This window comes from Chiloscyllium plagiosum, chromosome 26 (genome assembly GCF_004010195.1).
Source record: "Chiloscyllium plagiosum isolate BGI_BamShark_2017 chromosome 26, ASM401019v2, whole genome shotgun sequence".
In the NCBI taxonomy this organism is placed as follows: domain Eukaryota; kingdom Metazoa; phylum Chordata; class Chondrichthyes; order Orectolobiformes; family Hemiscylliidae; genus Chiloscyllium; species Chiloscyllium plagiosum.
This window is the reverse complement of record NC_057735.1, coordinates 29,919,367-29,945,736: the sequence shown is the minus strand read 5'-3', so window position 1 is coordinate 29,945,736 and position 26,370 is coordinate 29,919,367. Positions and strand designations below refer to the sequence as shown.

At 39.2% G+C, this 26,370-nt stretch overlaps 1 protein-coding gene across 7 annotated transcripts in view; it reads right to left on the bottom strand.

Annotated features, from left to right (window-relative positions):
* LOC122563223 (metabotropic glutamate receptor 4-like) overlaps positions 1-26,370 on the bottom strand; it is a 1,211,357-nt gene that overhangs the window by 345,644 nt on the left and 839,343 nt on the right. For all 7 annotated transcript variants that reach the window (XR_006315533.1, XM_043716802.1, XM_043716807.1 and 4 more), the window contains exon 8: positions 2,380-2,519. Coding sequence is in view for 6 of the 7 variants with exons in the window: in XM_043716802.1 (XP_043572737.1) it covers positions 2,380-2,519 (140 nt within the window). In the remaining variant the exon portion in view is untranslated. The remainder of the gene's footprint in view (positions 1-2,379; positions 2,520-26,370) is intronic.

Genomic DNA, 26,370 nt, shown 5'->3' with positions numbered 1-26,370 from the left:
TTCTTGGACTATTAGGAGGCCTGTAAAAAACTCCTAACTGGGTGAGCTCACCTTTCCTATTCCTAACCTCAGCCCAAACTACCTCAGGTGGCGAGTCTTCATCCATCGTCCTTTCCACAGCTGTAATACTATCTTTGACAAGCAATGCCACACCTCCCCCTCTTTTACCCCCACCTCTGACCCTACTAAAACATTTAAACCCTGGGACCTGCAACAGCCAATCCTGTCCTTGTTCTACCCATGTGTCCGTAATAGCCACAACATCGAAGTCCCAGGTACCAACCCATGCTGCAAGTTCACCTACCTACCTTAGTGGGACCCTAGAGGTTGTGGTGCACTGATGCACTAGCTGTTCTGGTCCTTCCAGAGGTCATGGGTTCACATAGAAACATAGGAAACAGGAGAGCAAGTAGGCCATTTTGCTCTTCAAGCCTGCTCCTCCATTCAATATGATCACGGCTGATCATCCAACTCAACAGCCTATCCTGCTTTCCCATATAACCTTTGACCTCCTTTAGCCCCAAGTACCAAATACAATTTCTTCTTGAAATTTGGAAGGTTTTATCACAGAAAGCTTGTGCTTTGTACATTGCATCTCGTCAATGGTCCACACAACTATCACTATGCACCTGTGATAGAGGAGTAAATGTTTAAAATGGTATAAGGTTTGCCAATCAAGTAGAAAGGTTAGGTTTTGAGTAACATGGAGCATTTTGAGTGTTGTTACAGCTACATTCCTCCAGGCAAATGTTTCATCAGACTCCTGATTTACAATAGTGGAATGAATTTTGGAGTGAGGAGATGAGTCATTTATTGCAGAATACTCTTATATTCACAGTATTTATGTGACTGGCTCAGTTAAGTTTCTGGTCAGTCATGACTCCCAGTATATTGATAGTGGGGGATTGAATGATCTAAATGTCAAATGCTAAATTTAATATCCATAAAAATTATGTGCTAAAAATTAATTTCAGACGCAGGCAAATGTCCAAATCAGCATGATTGAAGTCACAGTAGAAGCAATAATTGCACAGAATATTCCTAAATATTCCTAAAATGGCTACATCTTAGGTATTTTATGTTTACCTACTAATGTCATTATTCATGCATAGCACAGCCAAAACTGAATTCCTTCATTTCCAAAATTTATTTGAAATAATTATTTGGATTTCTCCTATATTTTCTTTGAACTGCTCTTACGTTTCTTTATCCTTGTGTGCTGAGTTACTGAAACCATAAACCTTCTTGAAAAAAAATGGCAGATACATAAGTTAATAACTTATGTTTTGTAGTAGAGTGCTTTCTATTAACACAATGCTTTTGAGTTGCAGATTCTGTCAACTTTTCTTTCAAACGATTTTGAAGAGGTCTCTTTCAGTGGTTCAAAGAACCTTTTTATTCTTTTTAAATTCAGACCTCAAAGACAAATGCCTTTTATTTTACTGTTTGTTTTACTTGCTTCTGTCCATAGTCTGGCTGAATCTATTCTGGCATTTAGAACAATCATTGTTACATGGCAAAGATTTTTTTCTTTGTAAGTTTTATGTAAATTGTAATTTTTTATCACTTCTACCAAAACCACTTTGCATACAATGTATTCTAAGGAATTGCTGTATAATAGCCTTATAAGATCTTCAAAACTGTATTGTTTACTACAGAAACCTCATGAAAAAAATTGCCGCAACAGGTTGCTAGCTGAAAAAAAAACATAAGACAAGCCTGATTTCAGTGCGAAGGACAAGCCTAAAGTACAGACATTCCTGATGAGGTTGGATCTTGTGACCCATATGTAAACCAATCATCCTTTTAAAAATCAAACTTAAGAGGGAAAAAGATCACTTCAGACAGGGTTGAGTTTCTTCTAAAGTTCTATACTGTCTTCTTCAGAATGAGGAAGGATGAAGGGGTGGATTCCTTTGCATAATGAATAGCTCAAGAAGAAAGAGATCAAATGAGGAAGTTTTGAATAGATTGAATAAGAAACTGCAAACTCCAGCTGGAAAAATTGTCTTCATCTGTCCCTTTATCTAATGGGAGTGCTAAGCCAGACTTACATACCACAGATCATATACTTGTCTGATCTATTCAGGATATGCATGATTCTCAACCTGTTGTTTCCTAATAAGTTATTTTAATGTAGCTTATTGAATATTTTTTAGTTTAACTCCACTTTGACTGTGACTCCTGAACCTAAACATCATTAAATTGAAGTTCAAGTGACCATGACTACCAAAGAAAAGACAAAAACACAAATGAAACACTAATTCCTATTTTCTTTAGTGATAAAAATCACAGTAATATCCCATGGTAACCTCTTTTATGACACATTTCGCTTCAGAACTGTATTTTTTGAAGAAAGATGGAAGGTATAATGCTTACATTTAAACGAAGTTTGTTCGCCCATTCTCCAATGACTGAGTATGCACGTGTAGCATTGTTCTTAACTTGGTATTGATAAATGTCATAATGTCCAGGAGCATCACCATTTTCATTGAAGGTCACAGGGACCCCTGCACTTCCTGTAGACAGTGAGATAATAAATTGTTACTTTTCTTTAGTAAAACTTTCAAAACTACTTCACACACTAACCCCAAATAAAAACTATTTTGCATGAAAATTTCCAATTGAGTGCTCTTCTTCCCAGTTCTGAAATTCAATTAAATGATTCTAAATATTAACAAAAATCTTAGAGAAAACATTAGTGTGTGGGATACAGAAAGTGGAGGTACCGGTGTTGGAGGGGGTGGACAAGTTAAAAATCACATAACACCAGGTTATATTCCAACAGGTTTATGTGGAAGTACTAGCTTTCAGAGCACTTTTCCTTCATCAGGTAACTAATCACCAGTTATCTAATGAAGGAGAGCGCTCTGAAAGCTAGTACGTCCACATAAACCTGTTGGACTATAACCTGGTGTTGTGTGATTCTAAACTAAAATACAGAAAGTAGATTAATCAGCTTTCCAAATTAAATGGATTCTCAATTTGTCATCAGGAATATCAAGCTGGTGGTTTTGGAAGCCTTTTTTAATGGTGGTTTCGTTGAGTGATTTGAGACTTAAAGCTATACAAAACGTAGATTATTTGCCTTGCATTCTGTAGAACATATGACTGCTGCTCGTTACTGCTCAGTTGTAATCCATAAACTCTCCTGAAGGTCACTCGACCAAAAACGTTAACTCTGATTTCTCTCCATAGATGCTGCCAGATCTACTGAGCTTTTCCAGCAATTTCTGTTTTTCTTTCTGATTGACAGCATTAGCAGTTTCTTTAGTTTTACACTCCACCAGTGTAAGTGCCACTATCTTCCAAATAAACCTGTTGGAGTATAACCTGGTGTTGTGTGATTTTTAACTTTATATTCACCCTAATACTTCACTCTCAATCTATTTCTGCTGCAATATTCACCTCCCACTAAGACTCATGCTCTCCCACTCTCGCTATTGCCTGCAACATCTTCCCTTACTCACTATCATCCACCTCAAACCTTGACAACACGAACACCGAATCCCCTCGGTGCTGTCTACTCACTCATTCAAGACACCTTCCACCTACACCAATCGTGATAGCTCCCACTTTCATCTCTCTTAATACTGCCTTTCACTCATTTCAAGTGGGAAACAGCCCACAAGAGGGCAGAAGGAGTCAAGGTGGATGGTAGCCTGCCCAAAATTCAACTCATTCCTTTTGAAGAAAAGATGCTGAGTTGGACTAATCTGAACTGGGTCTGGGCTGGTATCTGAGGCTGCCCCGATCTACTGTGTTATGACATGGGTAACCTCCCCCCTCCAGCTAATTTAAACCAGCAACATAGAAACGATTTACCCTGTGCGATAATCTGTGAAAATTCGAGAGGCCAAAGACTATCCCAAAAGTCACTATTTAAAGTAAAAATTAACAACTTTATTTCTTAAAGTTGAACAGAGAATAATTAACTAACAGCACCTTAGATTGATGCCAACAATAGTGGGCGGCACAGTGGCACAGTGGTTAGCACTGCTGCCTCACAGCGCCGGAGACCCGGGTTCAATTCCCGCCTCAGGCGACTGACTGTATGGAGTTTGCACGTTCTCCCCGTGTCTGCGTGGGTTTCCTCCGGGTGCTCCGGTTTCCTCCCACAGTCCAAAGATGTGCAGGTTAGGTGAATTGGCCATGCTAAATTGCCCGTAGTGTTAGGTAAGGGGTAAATGTAGGGGTATGGGTGGGTTGCGCTTCGGCGGGTCGGTGTGGACTTGTTGGGCCGAAGGGCCTGTTTCCACACTGTAATGTAATCTAATCTAATCTAATGACATTTGTAGATTAACCCAAATGACCAATGTTACGTCTAAACCATGATTTACTTGTATATGGCCACCTCCAGAGCCACTTACCCAAAATCCACTATGAGTTGATTTCAGAAGCCTGATAGCCTTGAGTCATTGAATATTTTGGAATCTCTTTACAACCTTACTGATTCTTATCTTTCAAGCCATGGGTCATGCAGGGATTTTACTGCACAAGTCTCTACAATTCTCTAGAATCTCATTCTTCATATCTGAATCTGGACAGTAATTGGGCAAGCCATGGGTAGAGAGAGGCTTGACAAGATTGAACAGTGGTAGTGTCACAAGATGTCCATGCTTATTTATTTCCAATAGGGAATTATCAGTCAGACATCAAACAAAACATGAATGCGTGACTGATTCATTTCTCCCTTTTTAAAACTAAGTGGAATCAAGGCAATTATAATGCACTTACGGCAACTCTGGACAGACTGGAATTTGAGCTTGTAATTTTCCACTAGGATCATTTTCATGAACCTTCAACATAATGTGCTGTTAGCAGCAAATTCATAAAAGATTGTTCTTTAGCACAGTTGACTCAGTTAACGCTCTGTAACTATGCACCTAATGTACCAAAAAATTAATTAATATGCTTAATGGACATTAATTATATGAAAGCAGCAAAAAAAAACTCCTCTACATTACCAATAAGAGACAGAGCAGATCAAAGAATATTGGTGTGTTGCATTAAGGTTTTTTTTTAAGAACAAGCTGAAGCTCCTCATAAGACCAGAAGAAATAGGAGCGGAAGTAAGGCCATTCGGCCTATCGAGTCCACTCCGCCATTCAATCATGGCTGATGGGCATTTCAATGCCACTTACCCGCATTCTCCCCCATCACTAAATTCCTTGCAAGATTAAGAATTTATCAATCTCTGCCTTGAAGACATTTAAAGTCCCAGTCTCCACTGTGCTCCGTGGCAATGAATTCCACAGGCCCACCATTCTGTGGCAGAAGAAATGTCTCCTCATTTCCATTTTAAATTGACCCCCTCTAATTCTGAGGCTGTGCCCATGAGTCCAAGTATCCCCGCCTGATGTAAACAATTTCTCAGCGTCTACCCTTTCTAAGCCATGCATTATCTTGTAAGTTTCTATTAGATCTCCACTCAACCTTCTAAACTCTAATGAATACAATCCCAATGAATACAATCTCATGATGTATTAAAACCAGCAGTACCAACAGAGAAAGCTATTTTACTTAATCCTCATACAATATCAACTCCATTCAAATAAAAAGGAAGATGCATTTATACACGCATCCCTCATATCTGTAGATTCGCTTCCCATGTACCTGCATACACATGCACTTATGAGGTGTGCCCCAGATCCCACTCCTTTTTCATCTTAGACATCTTGCACTGTAGATCGGAGAGTTACATGACAGCAGAATCTACATTTTAGTTATTAGATTAGATTAGATTACAGTGCAGAAACAGGCCCTTCGGCCCAACAAGTCCACACCGACCCGCCGAAGCGAAACCCACCCATATCCCTACATTTACCCCTTACCTAACACTACGGGCAATTTAGCATGGCCAATTCACCTGACCCTGCACATCTTTTTTTGGACTGTGGGAGGAAACCGGAGCACCCGGAGGAAACCCACGCAGACACGGGGAGAACGTGCAAACTCCACACAGTCAGTCACCTGAGGCGGGAATTGAACCCGGGTCTCAGGCGCTGTGAGGCAGCAGTGCTAACCACTGTGCCACCGTGCCGCCCATATCTGTGGGAATTCCATTCCCCTGTCTCCCACCATACAACAGGGATTCGGTATGCACTGGATGTCTGAAAACAGTTTACTGAACATTATGTTATTTTAAAGTGTAGTCATTGAAATAAAGTAAACAGTGCAGCCATGTTGCACACAGCATGATTCAATAGACAATAACATGGCCATGACCAGCAAATCTATTTTCTAAGGATCAAGGAATAGATATTGGCCAGACAAGGAAAACTCCCCTGCTCTTCTTTGAAATCAAGTTGGAGGACCTTTTATTTCTTAGTTATTGGTTTAATATCTCATTAAGGAGAAGAGACTTTCAGGGTTTTAGCATTTTCTGAGTACTACACTAGGATATTAATTATGATCTTTTTGTGTACAGTCCTGTCATGCAACTTTGACCTACTACCTTTGACTCAGAAGGGAGTGTGCTCCAGGTTGAACCATGACTGACACCACACGCTTGTTAACATCGAAATCATTCAGAAAACCGTTTGGAATCCACAGGCATGCGATATAGTATCTTTCGTATGATTGTATCTTGTAATTATTCCAACTTGTTGCAATTAATGAAAATTTTATATCAAGTGCATGTGTAGGTTGAAAATCTAAGTATGAAGTTCAATTCATGAATAAGCTACCCTTGTTTTTTTTCTGGTTATTAAAGTCTGTGTACAAATGTTTCAAACAAATAGAGTAGATTTGCCACTCTCCAAAATCTCTGACTTTATAAATGGCTAACACTGTGGTTGGTTAGGAAATCTGTGAGGTGAGGGCAAAACATTAAGGTGCTCTTTGTTGGTATACCGAAATGTTAGTGGATCCTTGATTTTGGAATGCTATTTACAGAGGGCATCATTTTGCTGGAAAATCTTTAGTTACTTCAAATTGTATTGACAAGATGATCATGCTTCTGAAAGATGTAATCTTTTCCTTTTGAAATAAAAAATGAGATTGAGTCACTCACTATCATTCCATTCTTACACATACTCTTTTGGATAACAACATAAAATTATCTGTTTTAATTATAGACAATAAAGCTGAATGTTGTTTATGTATTAGTTCAACCATCTCAGAAGAAGCAAGTGTATCAAGAGTCTACTATTAACTCCTGGTGGTTGTGGTGTCAAGAATGCTTGATGATCAGATTTTTAAACTTAATCTGCTATTAGTGGACAATTAAACAATTACTCCAAATGTGTGAAGGTAATTGTGATCTCTTAGTCACAAAGAGTTGCCATGCACAATGTATAATAATCCTCAGAGGTTTAAAATTTTCTTTTGGCTCAGTCAACATTCTTCTGAAAGCTAAGAATCTTCTTGTTGCTAAGTAAAGTTACTTTCATACTGATATTTAGCTTCTAATTGAGTTTAGATTTCTCAACATACTGTAGAATTTTAATAGGAAAACATACTTTTTCTGCTCTCGAGTGAGAAATGTGCGTTTTAATGATGTAAACTTGTTCTACATGGCATTGCTGTCTGTATTTTAAGATTAGGCTAAAGATTCTTTTTATTTTGAGCAGTGTATTTCCTGTGCCATGGATTTCTCAGTCAGAAACTTGTAGATTCATTCTCTGCAACCAAGGAATGATTTCAGATAACTAAATACTCCTTGCATTATCAAGTTTGAAACTTGTTAAATGATTGTTACCCTCTAAGTTCTCTGTCATATCTGCTTCACATGATTCACAGTTACCCATAAGGAACATTATGTTGCATCTTCTAAAGGGGACATGTCATCATAAAAAGATAACATTTTTCAAAGAAAGATGTACTTCTAAGGCCTCAGGCTATACTTATGAGTAATATACATCACTGTTTGCTGCAAAGACTTTTCACTGAACTGAAATTGAACTAGAAACAGTTAGTTGCTCCCAGCAACAGTCCATCATATTATGATGTCAATTGATCCTTTTGGATACTAATTGACTTATACAGCTGGAGTTCATTCTACAAGGACTAGAAAAATTCTCACTTAAAAATTTCAAAATCCATTATTTTTAATAAGGGTCCCAGGAAGGTAAAACACTTAAGAATTGCAGCAGCTATTCATTTGCCAAGTTTTATTAAAATTAAATTTTGTGAGAATACCTGTCTCTACTGCATTCTCAGACAGCATGCTAAAATATGAAGTTGTACCAAGGTAGTAGCAATTATTCTATTCATGAGTAAGTTGTCATTTGATCTCGAATATTTCACATTCATTATATTCAGCAGTCAAGACAATATTCTAAGAGATAAGATGGTTCTAAATAAGAAACAAGCAGAAGCCTTCATCTTTCTGCTGCCAACTTTTTCCTTGCATAGATTTGGGTGGCACGATGGCTCAGTGGTTAGCACTGCAGCCTCACAGCACCAGGGACCCAGGGCTCGATTCCAGCCTCGGGTGACTATCAGTTGGAGCCTGCATGTTCTTCCCACTTCTGTGTGGGATTCCATCAGTTGCTCTGGTTTGAAAGATGTGCAGGTTAGGTGGATTGACTATGCAAAATTACCCAACAGCATCCAGGGATGTGTAGGTTGGGTAGAATAGCGAGGGTAAATGTGGGATTACAGGGATAGGTTAGGATGTTACGTGGGATGCTGTTTGGAGGGTCAGTGTGAACTCAATGGGCCAAATGGCCTCTTTCTGCACTGTAGGGATTCTATGATTCTATAACAGGATACAGTAGCTTTAACTAGTTCAGGAAGTACTGTTCTGCACACTAAAGAAGTCTCTTAACCTTTGCTTTTATTGACCCATGGATCTTTACTAGCTTATAAATTTGTGCTTCTGGGAAGACAGTGAACTCTCTATATTACACAAATGATATGTTATTGAAAATAAAAATAAACTCATCTGAAGTAAAGCAGATATTTGTTGTATCATAATGTTTTATTTTATGATCACTGCAATTTATTTGCAGACATTTAAAATATTATTTTGTTTGATTTCACTGTTTCCTCGAGCATAATTCTCCTGATATCAGCATAACCAGAACAAACTGTGTTCAACATAACTTAAGTCTCTATGACCTACTGCATCAACTGTAAAAACTTCTTACAAGATATAGGCTCGTCAGTAAAGAAACTTTTAAACAACATTTTTACAAATATTAATAAGGTTGTAACCGATCCCAACAAGAAAATTGTGTTGTATGTATTTACAACTATTTTCAGCAAATTAAATTTGGGTTATTTACACACAGCAGATTTTCGCTGTGAATTAAAATGCTTAATTCTTTTGTAACAAAATCATTTTTTGCTGTATTAACCAAACTGTTCCAAATATCATCCCGAAATATATCAATAAATACTTTTTGAAACATAATTTTTAAATGACATTTTAAAATGTGTCTGACTGTGTCAGTTGATGGCAGACCTTATTTGGCACTGTTTTAGTTAGCAGGGCATGGAAGGTTTGAGTTATAAAGAAAAGCTGGCTAGTTTGGGACTTTTTTCAATGGAGCGTGAGAGATTGGGAGTCGAAAAGTATGGCGCGGGAACAGCAGAGCAAGTCAGGCAGCATCTGAGGAGCAGGTGAGTCGACGTTCCAGGCATAAGCCCTTCATCAGGATGCTGCCTGACCTGCTGTGCTTTTCCAGCACCACAGCTTTCGACTCTGACTCTCCAGCATCTGCAGTCCTCACTTTCTCTCAGTTGTGGGAGGTTGAGAGGTGACCCCTGATAGAAGTTTATAAAATAATGGAAGGTATAGATAAAGTTAATGGTAGTTGTCTTTTCCCTAGTATGGGGGATTTCAAGACTAAAGGGGAACATTTTTAAGTTGAGAGGAGAGAGATTTATAAAAGACAAGAGTGATAATTTTTTTTTACACAGAGGGTGGTTCGAGTGTGGAATGAATTTCCTGAGGAAGTGGTGGATGGAGGTACAATTACAACATGTAAAAGGTGTTTGGATAGATGCATGAAAAGGAAAGGTTTGGAGGGATATGGGCCAGGAGCAGGTAGTGGGACTAGTTTAGTTTGGGAATATATTCGTCATGGACTGGTTGGACCGAAGGGTCTGTTTCAGTGCTGTATAACTCTAAGATTGTGTAAGTATAGAGAGAGAAAACACATCCATATTTCACAATTTTGGGACCAACCTCCAAAGTAAAACAATTGTATTTGATGTGAAGCTTTATCCAAACAAAACAGAGATACAAAACATTTTTGTGACAAAAACTAACAAGTTGGTATAAGCACACACCATTGTGATAGAGACATAAGCTCAGATTTCCACAGATTTTGGCTGATTCCTGAACCACTTAACTGAGCAAAGGGCTGTCGAGGTAGTTTGACCGTTTATAAGTTTTAAAGGATTATCTGCCTTTGATGTCATCCGTGAATAGATATTGGCAACATTTTAGAACAGATTGACCTCATGCAAAATTTTGATTCCTTTGAATGCACTTTTTTTCCTTTATCAGGTACACTGATTGGTAGCTTGATTCGCTTATTATCAGCTTAGTTATTTTATATCCATCAAAAACATGGCTGTTGAGGTCTGATACTGGGTTAGTGGCATATTTATGGGGCATTAGCTGAGTAAAATGTGGAGGATACATGACGTTCAGAGGGGAAGGGAACAGGAATGAATCTATGTGCACGCATGGGTGGTATGAGGGATTATGGAAGGGCCATGGGATAGTAGGAAACATGGGGGTGTTATGTGGTGTCGGCTGAGAATGATGGTTTGAAGGTCGTATAATTATCACAACGGGGCAACTGGCACACATCACTGAGATGATTAAAAAAAAGCAGGTTAACCTTTTTTAGTGCTCAAAGCCTTTGAAACTTGAATATTCATTATATCTATGTTCCATTGCTAACTTAGAGATAAGCTTGGGGAAAGGGGGCTTGACTCCATCATCCCCCGCCTCACCCTCACCCTCCTGGAATGAAAAAGTGGGGCATAATAGCTTTTTAAAGGGGATATATCTGTTATTTTGTGAAGGTACCCAACATGACTTTCTCTCCTCCTGTATACGTTTTTGACATTCAAAAATTAAGAAGCAGTGCTAAACCAAGTACAGCCCTAGATGGTGTATTGTGTTCAACTCTTTCAGTCACATTTACAAAAGTATATGAAGGCTTTCAGAGAATAGAGAATAGATTTACAAGATTGGCTCCTGAGATGAGGAATTATCACAATGTGGACAGATTGTAGAAGAATGGGAATTGTGTTCCATAGGAAATTCGAAGAGGACATTTGATAGGGGACTTAAAATTGTCAAGGACAGAGATAGAACAAGAGGAACTGCTTCCAATGGTTGACGAGTGTGTTGCTAGATTTAATATGATTGATAGAAGAACAAAAAGTGAGATAAATGTTTATATAACAAGCTGTGAATATTTGGAATGTACTGCTTACTAGGGATATTGATATAGACATTTTCAATAGGGAATTGACTTATAAAATATGAAAATTAATTAATTCAGTATTATGGAGTGCACGGATTCAGACTATCTGGACAGTTGGCATAGATTCAATTGAACTAATAGCTTCCTTCAATTTTATTAATTTGTGGACATGGGTATCCCCACCAAATCTAGTATTTTTGCCCATCCTAACTGCCCTTGAAAAGGTGGAGGTGAACTACCTTCTGGATTTGCTGTGATCTATGGTGTAGATGTATCATAATTGCTATTGATATGTTATAACATTTTTACCCAGCAACACTGAAGGAACAGCAATATATTTATGTTTCCAAGTCAGGATGGTGCATGACCTGGACAAGAACTTGTAGCTGCTGGTGTTCCTACAATGCCTGCTATCATTGTCTTTCTGGGTTGTACAGATTGTAGGTTTGGAAGGTGCTGTTGAAGCAGCATTGGTTGTAGCAGTGCATCTTGTTGATTGTGAGCATTGCTGCTACTGCCCCATAGCTTGCTTATGTTACTGATTTAAGTCAGTGGTTGTTTAAGTTGGTGAATGGGATTCCAATAAAGCATGTTCAGTTGTCTTGGCGATTGTTGAGTTCCTTGAGTAATTTTGGAACTGCACTCATTCTAGGCTAGTGAGGAATATTAAATTACATTCTTGATTTGTACCTTATAGATGATGGAAACACTTTGGGGAGTAAGGAGGTATATTATTAGCCAAAGAATTCCCAGCCACTAATATCTGGCTAGTTTAAATCAGCTTCTGGTCAATGGTGACTCTCTGAATGTTGGGGCTAGAGGATTCAGTTATTGTAATGTCATTGAAAGTTAAAAGATGGAGGAGAGATTTGTTTTTGTTGAAAATGATCATTGCCTGAACATTGTGTGGCAGAAAAGTAATTGTCACCTATCAGTCCAAGCCTAAAAAATGTCCAGGTTTTGCTGCATGTGGATTTGGACTGCTTCATCAGTGGAAGAGTATCTAATTAAACTTAACACTGCAAAATTTAACTTTTAAAAAAATTAACCAATTTTCCAATCAACCTGCTCACAGATATTATTATATACATCTACAGTAGTTGGACTTGAACCTAGGTTTTACGGGTCAGGGATGAGGACACTACCACTGCTCCAGAAAAGGATACTGCATAATTATGCATGAATACTCTCACTTCTGACCTTATTATGGAGGGGAGGTCATTGATGAAGCAGTTGAAGGTTGTTAGCTATAAGGAATTCTTACAACAATGTCTTGGAACACGATAAGTAGCCTTCCAAAGCACAGTCTTCATTGTTTTTTTGCTCTGTATGACTGCAGCCAGTGAAAGCATTCCTCACAATCCCCATTGACTTCCATTTCACCAAGCCTCTGTGATGTCACAAATGTTTCCTTGATGTCAGACAGTCACTGGCTGACATCCTGAAAAAGATGCCTTTATCTCCACCCTCTGCCTTTAATCAATGAGCCAATCCTCTATCCATACCTGTACTTTGTCCATCACACCACGGGCTCTTATCTTATTTAGCAACCTCCAGTGTGGTTTCGTGTAAAAGGCCTTCTAGAAATCCAAATAGATCCAAACAACTTTCCTTTGTTTAGCTCGAGCATTACCTACTCAAAGAATTCTAACAGCTTTGTCAAATATGAAATCCCCTTGATGAAGCCACACTGACTCAATCCTATTTTAATTGCATTTTCAATTACTCCACAATCTCATCCTTAATAATGGACTCTAAAAATCTTATCAATGACATAGCTTATAGTTTCCTGTCTCCTGTCTCCCTCCCTTCTTAAACAGGGCTGTAATATTAACAATATTCCAGTCGTCTTGACCCTCCCTGACTCCAGTGATTCCTGAAAGATCGCCACAATGTCTCTAAAATCTCCTCAGTTATCGCCTTCAGAGCCCTGGGGTGTAGTCCATCTACTCTAGGTGATTTATCCACTTTCTGACCTTTCAGCTTCCCTTTGTGATGACCATTACACTCACCTCTGCCCCTGACTCTCTTGAAGTTTTGGTATAATGCTGGTGTCTTCTACTGTGCAAACTGATGGATAGTACCTCATCTGTTCCTCCACTATTGCTTTGTTCCCTATTACCACTTCTCCAGCCTCATTTTCTGGCTGTCCAATGTCCATTCCTGCCTTTCCCTTACCTTTATACATCTAACAAACAACTCTTGCCAAGATAACTTAACCACACATTGAAAGAATGAGAAGAAGAGTTAAATGTGTTAAGTCACATCTTTAGAACATTTAATAGAGGTGACATTCTTTTTTTGAGTCAGTGTTGGTTGATCATCGAAAGAAGAATACCCTGGTTGTTGGAAACCAGAAATATAAACAGGAAATTTTGGAAATACACTGCAAGACAGGCAATAACTGTGGAGAGGTTTGAAACCATGACATGTCATTAACCTGAAATATTGGGTGGAATCTTGGTGAAGCAGCGCTTTGTTGTTAGCCAGGTTGTCTTGTTAGCTAGGTAGCGAGTCGGGGAGAAATCCAAGCTACCTCATCTCAGGGCTACTTGCCAAATCACAAGTCAACCTGTTATTGACAGCTCCCCCCACCTCCAGAATTTAGACCCGTGAGGTGGGACTCCTAACTAGCGAGCACTAACAACTTATCAGATGCTGGCAGGTCTTGCGCAGATCACCACTATGGAGGAGGCCTTGGCTGTTATTGGCAGAGCACCCTCTGGGGCTCCTGGATCACAGAGGAACCATGAACCCATGTGCAGAGGATAGGTTCTCAGATCACAGGATGAGAGAATCAAAAACACCAAGGATCAGGGCATCCCGATCCGATGTCTAGTCCCTATGTCAGGCATTGATCATCTTTTATGAGTGCAACTGCTCCTCTAGTCCCCACTTAAAACATGAAACCACCCAATGGAAAATCACAACCTGAAATGACAATCTTTTTGCATGGTAGCAGCTGTCTTTCTTGCTGATTTGCAATTGGTCTTTCCACAGCCTGGGTTAATCCCAACAGTGGAGGCCTGAGACCCTTAAGTAGTCCTTAAATGATCACTCAAAGGTCTCTATTGGCAATTGGAAGTTTGATCATGGGCACTCCCATGATTACTTAATTCAGATCTTATTCTGGAAAAATTAACCATGGAAACTGTTGGAATGATTTAATCTGTAACGGGTTAAATAGTTAAACAACATAAAGAGCAATTTTAAAAAAGAAAAAAAAAAGAGCAATTTTCTCCATCTGAATCATGTATTGAATGAACGCTGTGTGCCATAGGGGTTAATGTCATCAGGAATCAATGCAAATAACAGGCAGTGTTAACAATGAGAGACCATAGACTCAGAAGAGATTTAGAGACAGACACTGATAAGGAATGGGGCAAAACTAGACCAGATTAAACGATCCTTTACTGAGTGGAGAAAACTTGAACATTAGCCTAACACTGAGAATGGATATCTGTTTTATGCTTGCGTGAAGCAAGTTTGGAGTTTGAGTAATAAAGTATCCATGTTGCCAAAAGAATTGTACAACAATACTGAGTTTTCTGTACTCCTCAGAGTTATTTTGCCCTAGAATATATCACCCTGCATTTCACTTGAATAAATTATCGTAAAGCTCTATTCAAGATTCCTGTGGCTGACTATTAAAAATAGAAATAATAGGAACAAACATAAGCAAATGATTTGTTTTCCTTAAACATCACTAGCTATGGGGAAGAAAAAAAAAGAGAATGTCTTGAATATATTTTGTAGATTAATAATGTTATAAATGATGTACATCGCCTCGGTGCAAGCAACATCAATAGATCAGGTATGGTTCATGGTTTCCTGTGAGGACACTTGGCCATCTTTCTACTCTTAATTTCAAGGAAGGAAATATGGTTTGGAACCAATGGGTTTCCTGATGGGCCTAACGACTTAATATATGCCTGAATAAAGACCAAAGAACATCTTAGACTGCATTTAGATAGACCTAAAGGTGGTCAGAGAGTTCTCTCCTTTTTCTGTCTTTCCCTCAGACACCAAAATGGCTCACTGAATCTTGACTGCTTGTAACTGTATTAATTAGCTTATTATTGCTAATTTGAACATAACCTATTTACTACTCCATGGGTAAGTTTGTGTTTTTAATATCCTTGGATAGCAGTAAATTAAAAGATTGCAGTGTGGAAATTGTTTTCTGTGCATTCATGTATTTTATGTGAAATAATTAGTTTGTTGGTTCACAGTTGTGGTCGTCTCACGAGAGTGTCTTTCAAACACCTTCTGTAAAGACAGGAGAACATATGTGGTGACAGATTCAAACTACAACAGTGATTGCAATAAGAAATGTTCTGCATTATGATCCTTAAATCACACTATTTTAACAAATTATTGGATACTAAAGGTGGACTTAGATCATAGTTGACAAAAGCCCAAATACAGCAGTAATTGGTGACAGTGACCTTCACAGAATGCATTGTGCAAAGACCTAAAGATTGTTAATAAGCATATCATCGAGAAAAGTCTCACTTTTCTCACTCATAGCAACACTGTAAATAAGTTGTTAAGTATTATAATATCATTAAAATAAACAGCAAACAGCACAATTCTTTTTTATGACCTGCCTACTGCACTAATTATCTGACAAAGCCTTTTATGGCGTTTAGTTATTAAGCATTCTTAAGATTCCTTTCTTTGTTTCAACTATGACCTTGCAGATGTTATGTTAAATTGAGGCTGTGCCCACTTTTCAAAGATGCGAAGGCACCACTCAAAGAAGGGGTGTTTTCCTCATGCCTTAATTAATATTTCTTGTTCATCTGCTATCATCAAAACTGATTAACAATTCCTTTATTCATGTGTTCCTTGTGAGACCTTGGTGTGTGGAAACTGGCAACTGGCTTTTGTTGCAACAACAGTGACAGCACGTCAGAAGTTATTCATTGGCAGCTTGGTGCTGTGGGAATGTCCTGAATATTTGAAGATCACTGTGTAATTGCAAGGTTTTTTTCTTATTTGCACCATATTTAAACTTGATTATCTTCAAACATTCTAATCGAATAGTATCTTTGTCCAAAGCTGATAAAATATCAATATTTTAAACTAATAAAATAATCTGCACTGTATGATTTCAACGTTGATATACCTTGCCCAGAACATAATGCAAGGATTATCTAAAATCTTCAGGCAAATGAAGATAGTACACACAAAAGCTGTGGAAGATCTCAGTCACTGGCCTCATTTAAAATTGCAGTGTGCTGTGGTGATCAGAATTGGAAATGCATATGCATTGAAGGACTTCGGCAGATGTTCTTGTTGGCTGCTTGGCAGAGCACATTAAAATCTAGAATACAAGGTTCCTGGCAGCTCTATAGAGGGTATGTTAACTACTCACCCATCTGGTTTCTGCTGGGCAGATGGGATTAAAATCATTGCTATAAGTATTATAACCGCACGTGGATTTTTTTTAAAGCTAACCATCACTAAGTCACCCATTCACTTTGAGCTTCAGCACCCATAAGTTATAATGCTTTTCCTATGTCCTCTGTACTGTTAATTACTTCATTCCTTCATACTGTAACCACTCAGGAATAATTTATTACTATCACCAGTGCTGTGTCTGGTGGAGTTGGGGATGCTGAATTGTCATATCAAGCCCTCTACCCTGTTTAAACAAAATGGAAAAGATCCCATTCCACCTTTGAAAAACTTCTTCTTCAAATCCTCTCAGATCAAAGGTGTGGCCATTGGTATTTGCAAGGGTCCCATTTATGTCTGTATCTTTATGGGGTTCGTTGAACATTCCTTGTTCTAATCCTACTATAAACTCTCCCCACAACAGTTTCTCCAGTACATCAATGATATCATTGGAGCTGCATCCCTCTCTCATCCAGGAAAGGAAAGGTTTATCAATTTTGCTTGCAATTTTCATCCTACAATCACCTATATCTGGTCAATCTCTAACACTCCCTTTCCTTCCTCAATACCTTGGGGATAGGCTAGCCACTGATATCCATTACAAACCCATCAACTCCCACAGTTCCCTTGACTATACATACTCACACCTCACTTCCTGGAAAGACTCTATTTTATTCTCCCAGTTCCTCCATCTATGCCATATCTGTTTCCATAATGCCAGATTCTACAAGGGGATGGGCCTCAGAAATGTCCACTATTTACCTCAACTGAGGATTCCCATAACCATCACTAACAGGTCCTTGAGCCATGTCTGACCCATTTCCTGCACTTCTGCCCTCATCCTGTCTCTTCCCTCCCACAACAGCAATAGGGTCCCCCAGTCCTCACCTACCATCTGTTTCGCCATCCATATCCAAAGGATCATTAGCTGCCATTTCCAACACCTCCAATGGGATGTCATCGGCAGGCACACATTCCTCTCCCCTCCCTTGTCAGCTGTCTGCAGGCACCGTTCCCTCCAGGACACCTTGACCCACTTCTCTACTCCAAACATCTAAACATCTGCTCACACCCTCCGACACCTTCCATGCAATTGCAGAAGGTGTAACACATGCCCGTTTACTTCCACTCTCTTTACTATCTAAGGCCCCAGACACATTGGCCAGGTAAAGAAGTGATTTACCTGCATTTCACTCAAACTAGTTTACTGTATTTGCTGTTCATAATATGGGCTGCTGTATACTGGGGAGACAAACTTTGGATGGAATGACTGCTTCACAGAATATTCATACTCTGCTCATAAAAATGGCCTCTAGCTTCCTATTGCCTGCTACTTCAACACATTATGTTCCCTGACCAACATCTCTGCCACAGACCGGTTGTTGTGTACTAGTGAGCCTCGGCACGGTAGACTTTTCCACTTGGGGACCCTGCAGTTTCACGACTCAATATTGAGTTAAACAATTTCAGGGCCAGAATACCTTCGTCCATGTCCTTTTCCCATCCCCACACCCAGACCCTGCCATCACATGAGATACTTTTGTCACTGCTAACCCACATTAACCCACTTATAGTCCCCTCAGCCCTGGCTCACCCTTAGCCATTCCTTTGTCTGCCCAACTTGTTCCAACTCTGCCTCTGAGTTCCGTCATCACCTATTGTTCACCTCCCTTCCCTTCCACCTCCCTCACTAGCCTTCATCTTAATACCACTTAAATACCACTTTCCTAGCTACAATCAGCTCCGTAGAAGGGTCATTGGACCTAAAACGCTGCCAGACCTCTGAGTTTCTCCAGCAATTTTCTTTTGTTTGAGATCCCATCCATCTTCAATTGAAGTCTATTAGTGGACAATTATTGCCTACTTAAAGGCCTCATGCCACTTTCACTGGTATTCACCATCCAGCAAGCCTCAGAAGCAAACTCTTTTTTGGGGTTGCTTGTGAACCTTTTTGGGTGGGGAGTGGGCTCTCATTCAAAGACACATAATCCCTGATTAATGGACCCAGCATTAGGAAGGACAGTGGGCCACCAATAATTATCACTTGGCCTTGCTTTCAAAATGCCATCCCCATGAAAACCAGCCTGAAATCCTCTTTCCACCATCACCCATTTGTGACCTGGCTTCCTCTGATATCCAGACACTTGACTGGATGTATTACAACCAGCAGCAGGTCCATCTCTGGTGCTACTGCAATGCAAAATAGAACTGACAGCCTCTGACTGTATGTTGATTTCAGGGATTCCTTGGTTCTGCTGCCACTCAGTAAAGTTTCTATCATTGAATTTGGCTCACCTTCCTGAAGAGAGATGGCATAGGGCTCCTGCAAGCTTTCTGGCTGATGCACATGACCTCTAACACCTATATTAAATTCCCCTTATTTCCATATTGTTATCCTCCTCTTCTGAGTTCTATGCAAAAACACATTGTCTTTGGGTTGGAGTCAGGTTTGAGGAATTTTCAGTTAACATTCAACCTGACCCCAATGCAACCATTTCTGGATGTTAAAATTCCCTCCAAGGAACCTACCAGAGTAAAAAGGAAGTCACAGAATAAATTGTAAATTGGATACATAATGATATAGTTTTAGAAACAGCCAACCAAAGTTAATGCATGGACTGGTGGACCCAATGCACAGAGCTAGAAGTAATTTAATCAAAGACTGATGTAATATGAATTCACTGCAAAAGTTGCAGAGAAAGCAGATCACAAATTCCTTTTTCTAAATCTATTGAAACATAACATTATAACATAGGAAATGCAAGTAACAAAAAAAAGGAAAAAGAATGAACATATTGTCAACCATGAAGCATATTGCTTTTGAGAAATAAGTACTAAATTTTAAAAATAAATCAGGAAAACATGTAACCAATTCATTACCAAGTTACAGCACTCAGAACGTTGAGGGGAAACTGAAGTGATCACCATGATTGGAGCAGGTTTATAATGGTTAGTTGTTAACCATACTTGGCTTTTCAAGTGGACTATGTGGAGTTTTTAACGGTAAATTTCAGAGGTCAGAGGCTAATTATCGTTATTGGATGTTTCTTTAATTTGGCCATCATTTGGCACCACGTTTACATATCTAGGAACCTCACCAGGTACAAATAAAATGGCAGAAATACCCTTTGATTCTATTTTTCCTGCTTATTATTTGTTTTACATTCTCTCATGGAATGTCATATTGCCAGCAACATCAGTGTTTATTGACAAACAATCATTGCCTTGAACAGAACGGCTTGTTAAGCTATTTGAGTGGGCAGTTAGAGTCAGTCACATTGATTTGGCCTGGATTCAAATATAGGCCAGACCAGGCAAGGATGGTAGATTTTCTTCCCTAATGGACATTCATGAATAGATGAGTTATTACAATAATCAATGATAGCTTCTGCCATTATTACTGAGACGAGCTTCATCATCCAGATTTATTAATTAAATTTAAATTCCATCAGCTGCCATAGTTTAAAGATTGTTTAATTGTAATTTGTAGAAGTTGCACAATTGTAGAGGTAACATCTTATCAAAGACTAAATCTTTCTTTTCTAAAGATAATGTGTTTTAAAAAAACCAAAACTAATCTGAAGTGAATTAATTTATGCAGAAAAACACAAAATTCATATATTTTTAGATCTATTCACTGTGGATGTCACTGTCAAAGCCAGCATTTATTGCCCATCTCTCATTGTCCTGCAGTTTGTCTGTTAATAGTGGATCCAGCAACCCATTAGGGAAGGAGTTCCAAGGTTTTGATGAAGTAATGTGGAGAAATGACAACACATTTTCAAAGTAAGATGATGCGTAATCTAGAGGGAAGCATGCAGATGGTGGTTCACCAATGTACCTGCCATGTTTGTCCTTCTTTCCAAACTGAAGAGTTTGTGGCTTTGAAAGTTGCTGTCCACAAGGCATTGCCAAATTGTTGCAGTGCATCTTGTGGATGGTATACAGTACTGTCATCGTGGAACAGTGTGAAAGGGTTGATTGCTTAAGGTGGTGATGAAAGATATTCAAGTAGGCTGTTTTGTCCAAGCTGGTATGTAGCTCTTTGAATCTTGATGAAGCTGTTATTAGCCAGGCAACTGGAGTTTTCCATTATACTTCTGACATATGGCTTGCAGTGATAGTGGACAGGCTTTGGGGGGTCACAAAGTCTGTTACAGGCTGTACTACACACAGCCTCTGATCCGTTCTTGCAGTCAAACTATTTGAATAGCTGGTCCACTTCAGTTTCTGGGCAGTGTGGTGATTCCAAGATGTTGATGGGAGGGGATTGAATGAATTGAAACCTCTTGTGTTATGGTAATGATTTCAGAAGGCACAGACACTATGCTTTTAAAACAGTTATGTAGCATCATAACTTGTGAGGACCCAATATAAAGGTAGCCAGCTCACCTCCAAGCACACTCACTTCTGCAACAGAGTTAGTGTTATGTTTTTCATCAGACAGCTATGTGTATGTAATGTACAGCAACAATAGCAATCACTGTACGTGTCAGTGATAGTGTACCCACATAAGGCTGTTAGCCTTTGTTAAGAATCTTCAATATATCTGTCTCAAGAAACAACCCAAATCTCTGGTATATACAATGAAGATCAATGTACTAAAACCCATACACCACATCAGAATGACAAGGCACGAGTTGGGTGAGGTGGAAAAGGAGAATCTTGAATTAGATCATCCATTGTTGACAATAGTCACAACAGGTTACAGGTGGAGCAAATATTGTGTCTATGAAGTCAATGCACGGTATCTGATGAACAACATGGTGTTTATTTAACCTATTTTTCGAATCAGCCTGTTCAGAGATGTTATTACACACTTCTGGAGCAGGTGGGATTTGAACCCAGATGTCTCGGTCTAGGGATAGGGACACTACTTCTGAACTCCAGGTAGGCCTAATTTTTTTTTATTCATGCACAATTACAGCACTGGAAATACTATTAAAATAAATTGTTTACAATTATTCACCATGAAGATAAATATACAATGATCAAATGCTATTAAGCTTCTTTAGGCAACACCCAGACAGAAACTTCACTTGCAACTTAAATATGTTCTATGCATAGCATTTGCTAATTGCTGAAGCACTGAAACTGGATTCAAAAAGAGCAATGTTCAGGGGTTGCAGGCTGCTTCACTCCTCCAGCACTGTGGTATTTAAATAGCACCTCTCCAGGCTGACTCTTATTCAACTCAATAGATTTCAATTCAGAGACAACCCAAGCAGGATAAATAGAAGCAGAGTATGCAAAAACAAACACACAGGGCTTTGAGGGTCTTGTCTCACAATGATAGTACCCCTACCTCTGAGCCAGAAGGTCCAGGTTCAAGTACTGTCTACCCTGGAAGTGCATTGAAATATGTCCAAACAGGTTGGTTAAAATAACTAAAAGCAGATGGAGGTCAGGGGAGAGAGAATGACATGTTTTAAATAGTCACAGCACTGGGTAGAATCCGCCTGATTTTCATTCCATTTAAATGAAAAACAGATTACTGTTCACCTGTCAAAATCTGCCATGAATTTCCTCCAGCTCCAAGTGAAAAATCAGATGAACTGCCACTCAAATTTTTGCAAAGGGCTCTATTTAAATTACTGCACTTTTTTTTCTGGGACTGTGCCTTAAAATCAAAATTTAATTCTGCATCTTGGAGTCTCAAAATGCCATTAGCAAAGTTTGTGTGCGAGTAATTTATTTTGCACCACAGGGAACAGGATGAGTGATCCAACAACTCATTGAGTTCAACCAAGCAGTTCAAGAGTCATCTCAAGAATGCTCACATAATATTGACTTCATATTAGTTCTCGTAGTGAGAATGAAGCAGTCATTACAAAATATCAGTGGATTTGATGTTGAAACTATAAATAATAATTATTTTGTTAAAATTTAATTCTAAGTACAACTTGAATGTTGGTAAATTCCGTGCATAAGTGCAAGCATGTGTGCCTGCAGTTCTATTGTGCTGACCAAAGAGTAAAACACATGCAAATGATAACTTGGCACTGCTGAGGAAGCAGGAACTCATTCCAATCCATGATATAATGGACTTGTGGCACAATGGCTGACATATTGGATTACATTGCAACCTAAGCATGTTAAATACCAGTGTCATCCTTTATTCAGTGACAGCCATATCTAAGCCAGAAGGTTCTAGGGTTAAGCTCCAAGCATAAACCGGAGATAAAATTGGAGTTTGTGTCCATGAAGGTTCTCCTGCTTGTTAATGGCTTCTCAAAGAAAGCTACTGTGGACCAATGGGAGAATCCTTTTGTTAATTGACTCCACAATCTGGACTGACATTTTGTGCAACATTGAGGGAATACCACACTATTAGATTTGCCAGATGTTAAACTGAACCTGAAAATGTTTTAACAGACGAAAAGGAATTTGAAGAGGAAGGGGACAAACCTTTTGCTGTCCAAGTTTCATTTATAGCACAGAAAGGCATCATTCAGTCTAACAATGTTCTGTAGAACAATTCAGTCAGTATCATTCCTCTGCTTTCTACCTGCAGCCCTGCAAGTTTATTTCTTTCAGGCAGTCATCCAATTTCCTTTGGAAACTATTGATCATTTCTACTTACATCACATTCATGGGCAGAAAGTTCCAGGTCATTTCCCCTCATTGTATATGACAATCCTTTTTCACATCGCTTTCCTCATTGCTTGCCCAAACCTTAAATCCCTTAGTCCTTGTAACAGTAGAAAATGGAAACAGTTTTCATGTGTTTACCTATCGTGACTTTGTTCATTTCAGACAAAACTCCCCTCAATCTCCTTTGCTCTGAAGAGATTAACTTCAGTCTTTACAAACTTATACTCAAGCTAAAATTCTCTAAACTGGAAACCATTTTGGTAAATATCTTCAGCACCCTCTCAATTTCTCATATCCTTATTCTCATATACAGATCCTTATACGTATCTGTATAATGCAAGATTGTGGTCTGTTTTGTGAAATTGTGGTCTGCTTTGGGAAAACATACAGCTATGAAAGATGTTACAGGAATGCAGTTCCTCTGCTTTTTCTTTATATTTAAAGAAAATGTGAAAGACATCAACAAGCACATTTTTAAACATCTGAAAAAGCTTCCTTTGAAAAGCAACCCATGGCAAATGAAAAGCATCATGTGCACACAAAGGAAATTTTAATGTCTCCTTTACTATAATCTATAAAACCTGTTAGGATCTAGACTTCATTGCTAATGAAGAAAAGACTGAACAATTCAAACACTTATCCTCAGTATTGATGAATGTGTTACTCAGCAATAACAACATAATGATTCTGTACTTCCTTAAGGCACTGTATTTGATTTTACATGAAACAGCTTTAGAACCTATGGCCCATTTGAATATATCATCATATTGCAATCAATATGTCATTACTCTCTTAAGCTGGAGAGTTTAACATCTTTCGCAAAGACAGAAAGTAGGAATCAAATCTTCACAGACTAATCAACATCTGAATATTAGGTACAATCACAGACTAATTTTTGAATGGTGATAACTTCAAAAAATGTTTGGGGCCACTGTTGTTTGTCTGGATGTGGGTATAAAAGGATGCATTAGTAAATTTGCAAATGATACTAAGACAGGCAGAATTGTGGATAGTGCTGAAGGATGTCGTGGGTTACAGAGGAATATACATAAGATGCAGAGCTGGGCTAAGAGGTGGCAAACGGAGTTTAATGCAGCAAAGTGTGAGGTGGTTCACTTCAGAAAACATAACAGGAATGCAGTGTATGGGGCTAATGGTAAAATTCTTGGCAGTGTAGGTGAACAGAGAGATCTCAGTGTCCAGGTGCATAAACCCCTGAAAGTTGCCACCCAGGTTGATAGGGTTGTTAAGACGACATATGGTGTGTTGGCATTTATTGGTAGGGTGATTGAGTTCCGGAGCCACGAGCTCATGCTTCAGTTGTACAAGACACTGGTGAGGCCGTACATGGAGTATTGTGTGCAGTTCTGGTCACCGCGTTATCAGAAGGATGTGAAAGCTTTGGAAAGGGTTCAGAGGAGATTTACTAGGATGTTGCCTGGTATGGAAGGAAGGTCTTATGAGGAGAGGTTGAGGGAACTTAGGCTGTTTTCATTGGGCAGGAGGCGGTTGAGAGGTCACTTAATCGAGACCTATAAGATAATCAGAAGGTTAGATAGAGTGGACAGTGAGAGCCTTTTTCCTCAGAAGGTGAAGGCTCACATGAGGGGACATAGCTTTAAATTGAGGGTTGATAGAGTTAAGACAGATATTAGGGGTAGTTTCTAAACTGACAGTAATAGACTGCTGACATTAAGGGCATTTAGAGTTATAGAGTTATATAGATGTACAGCATGGAAACAGACCCTTCGGTCCAACCCGTCCATACCGACCACATATCCCAACCCAATCTAGTCCTGCCTGCCAGCACCCGGCCTATAACCCTCCAAACCCTTCCTATTCATTTACCCATCCAAATGCCTCTCAAATGTTGCAATTGTACCAGCCTCCACCACTTCCTCTGGTAGCATATTCCATACACATACCACCCTCTGCATGAAAAAGTTGCCCCTTAGGTCTCTTTTATATCTTTCCTCTCTCAAACAAAACCTATACCCTCTAGTTATGGACTTCCCGACCCCAGAGAAAAGACTTTGCCTATTTACCCTATCCATGCCCCTCATAATTTTGTAAATCTCTATAAGGTCACCCCTCAGCTTCCAACACTCCAGGGAAAACAATCCCAGCCTGTTCAGCCTCTCCCTGTAGCTCAAATCCTCCAACCCTGGCAACATCCTTGTATATCTTTTCTGAACCCTTTCAAGTTTCACAACATCTTTCCGATAGGAAGGAGACCAGAATTGCACGCAATATTCCAACAGTGGCCTAACCAATGTCCTGTACAGCCGCAACACGACCTCCCAACCCCTGTACTCAATACTCTGACCAATAAAGGAAAGCATAACAAACGTCTTCTTCACTATCCTATCTACCTGTGACTCCACTTTCAAGGAGCTATAACTTGCACTCCAAGGTCTCTTTGTTCAACAAACTCCCTAGGACCTTTCCATTAAGTGTATAAGTCCTGCTAAGATTAGCTTTCCCAAAAAGCAGCATATCGCATTTATCTGCATTAAACTCCATCTGCCACTTCTCAGCCCATTGGCCCATCTGGTCAAGATCCTATTGTAATCTGAGGTAACCCTCATCGCTGTCCACTACACCTCCAATTTTTGTATCATCTGCAAACTTACTAACTGTACCTCTTATGCTCTCATCCAAATCATTTATGTAAATGACAAAAAGTACAGGAGTCAGCATCAATCTTTGTGGCATTCCACTGGTCACAGGCCTCCAGTCTGAAAAACAACCCTCCACCACCACCCTCTGTCTTCTACCTTTCAGCCAGTTCTGTATCCAAATGGTTAGTTCTCCCTGTATTTCATGAGATCTAACCTTGCTAATCAGTCTCCCATGGGAACCTTGTAGAACGCCTTACTGAAGTCCATATAGATCACATCTACCACTCTGCCCTCATCAATCCTCTTTGTTACTTCTTCAAAAAACTCAATCAAGTTTGTGAGACATGATTTCCCAT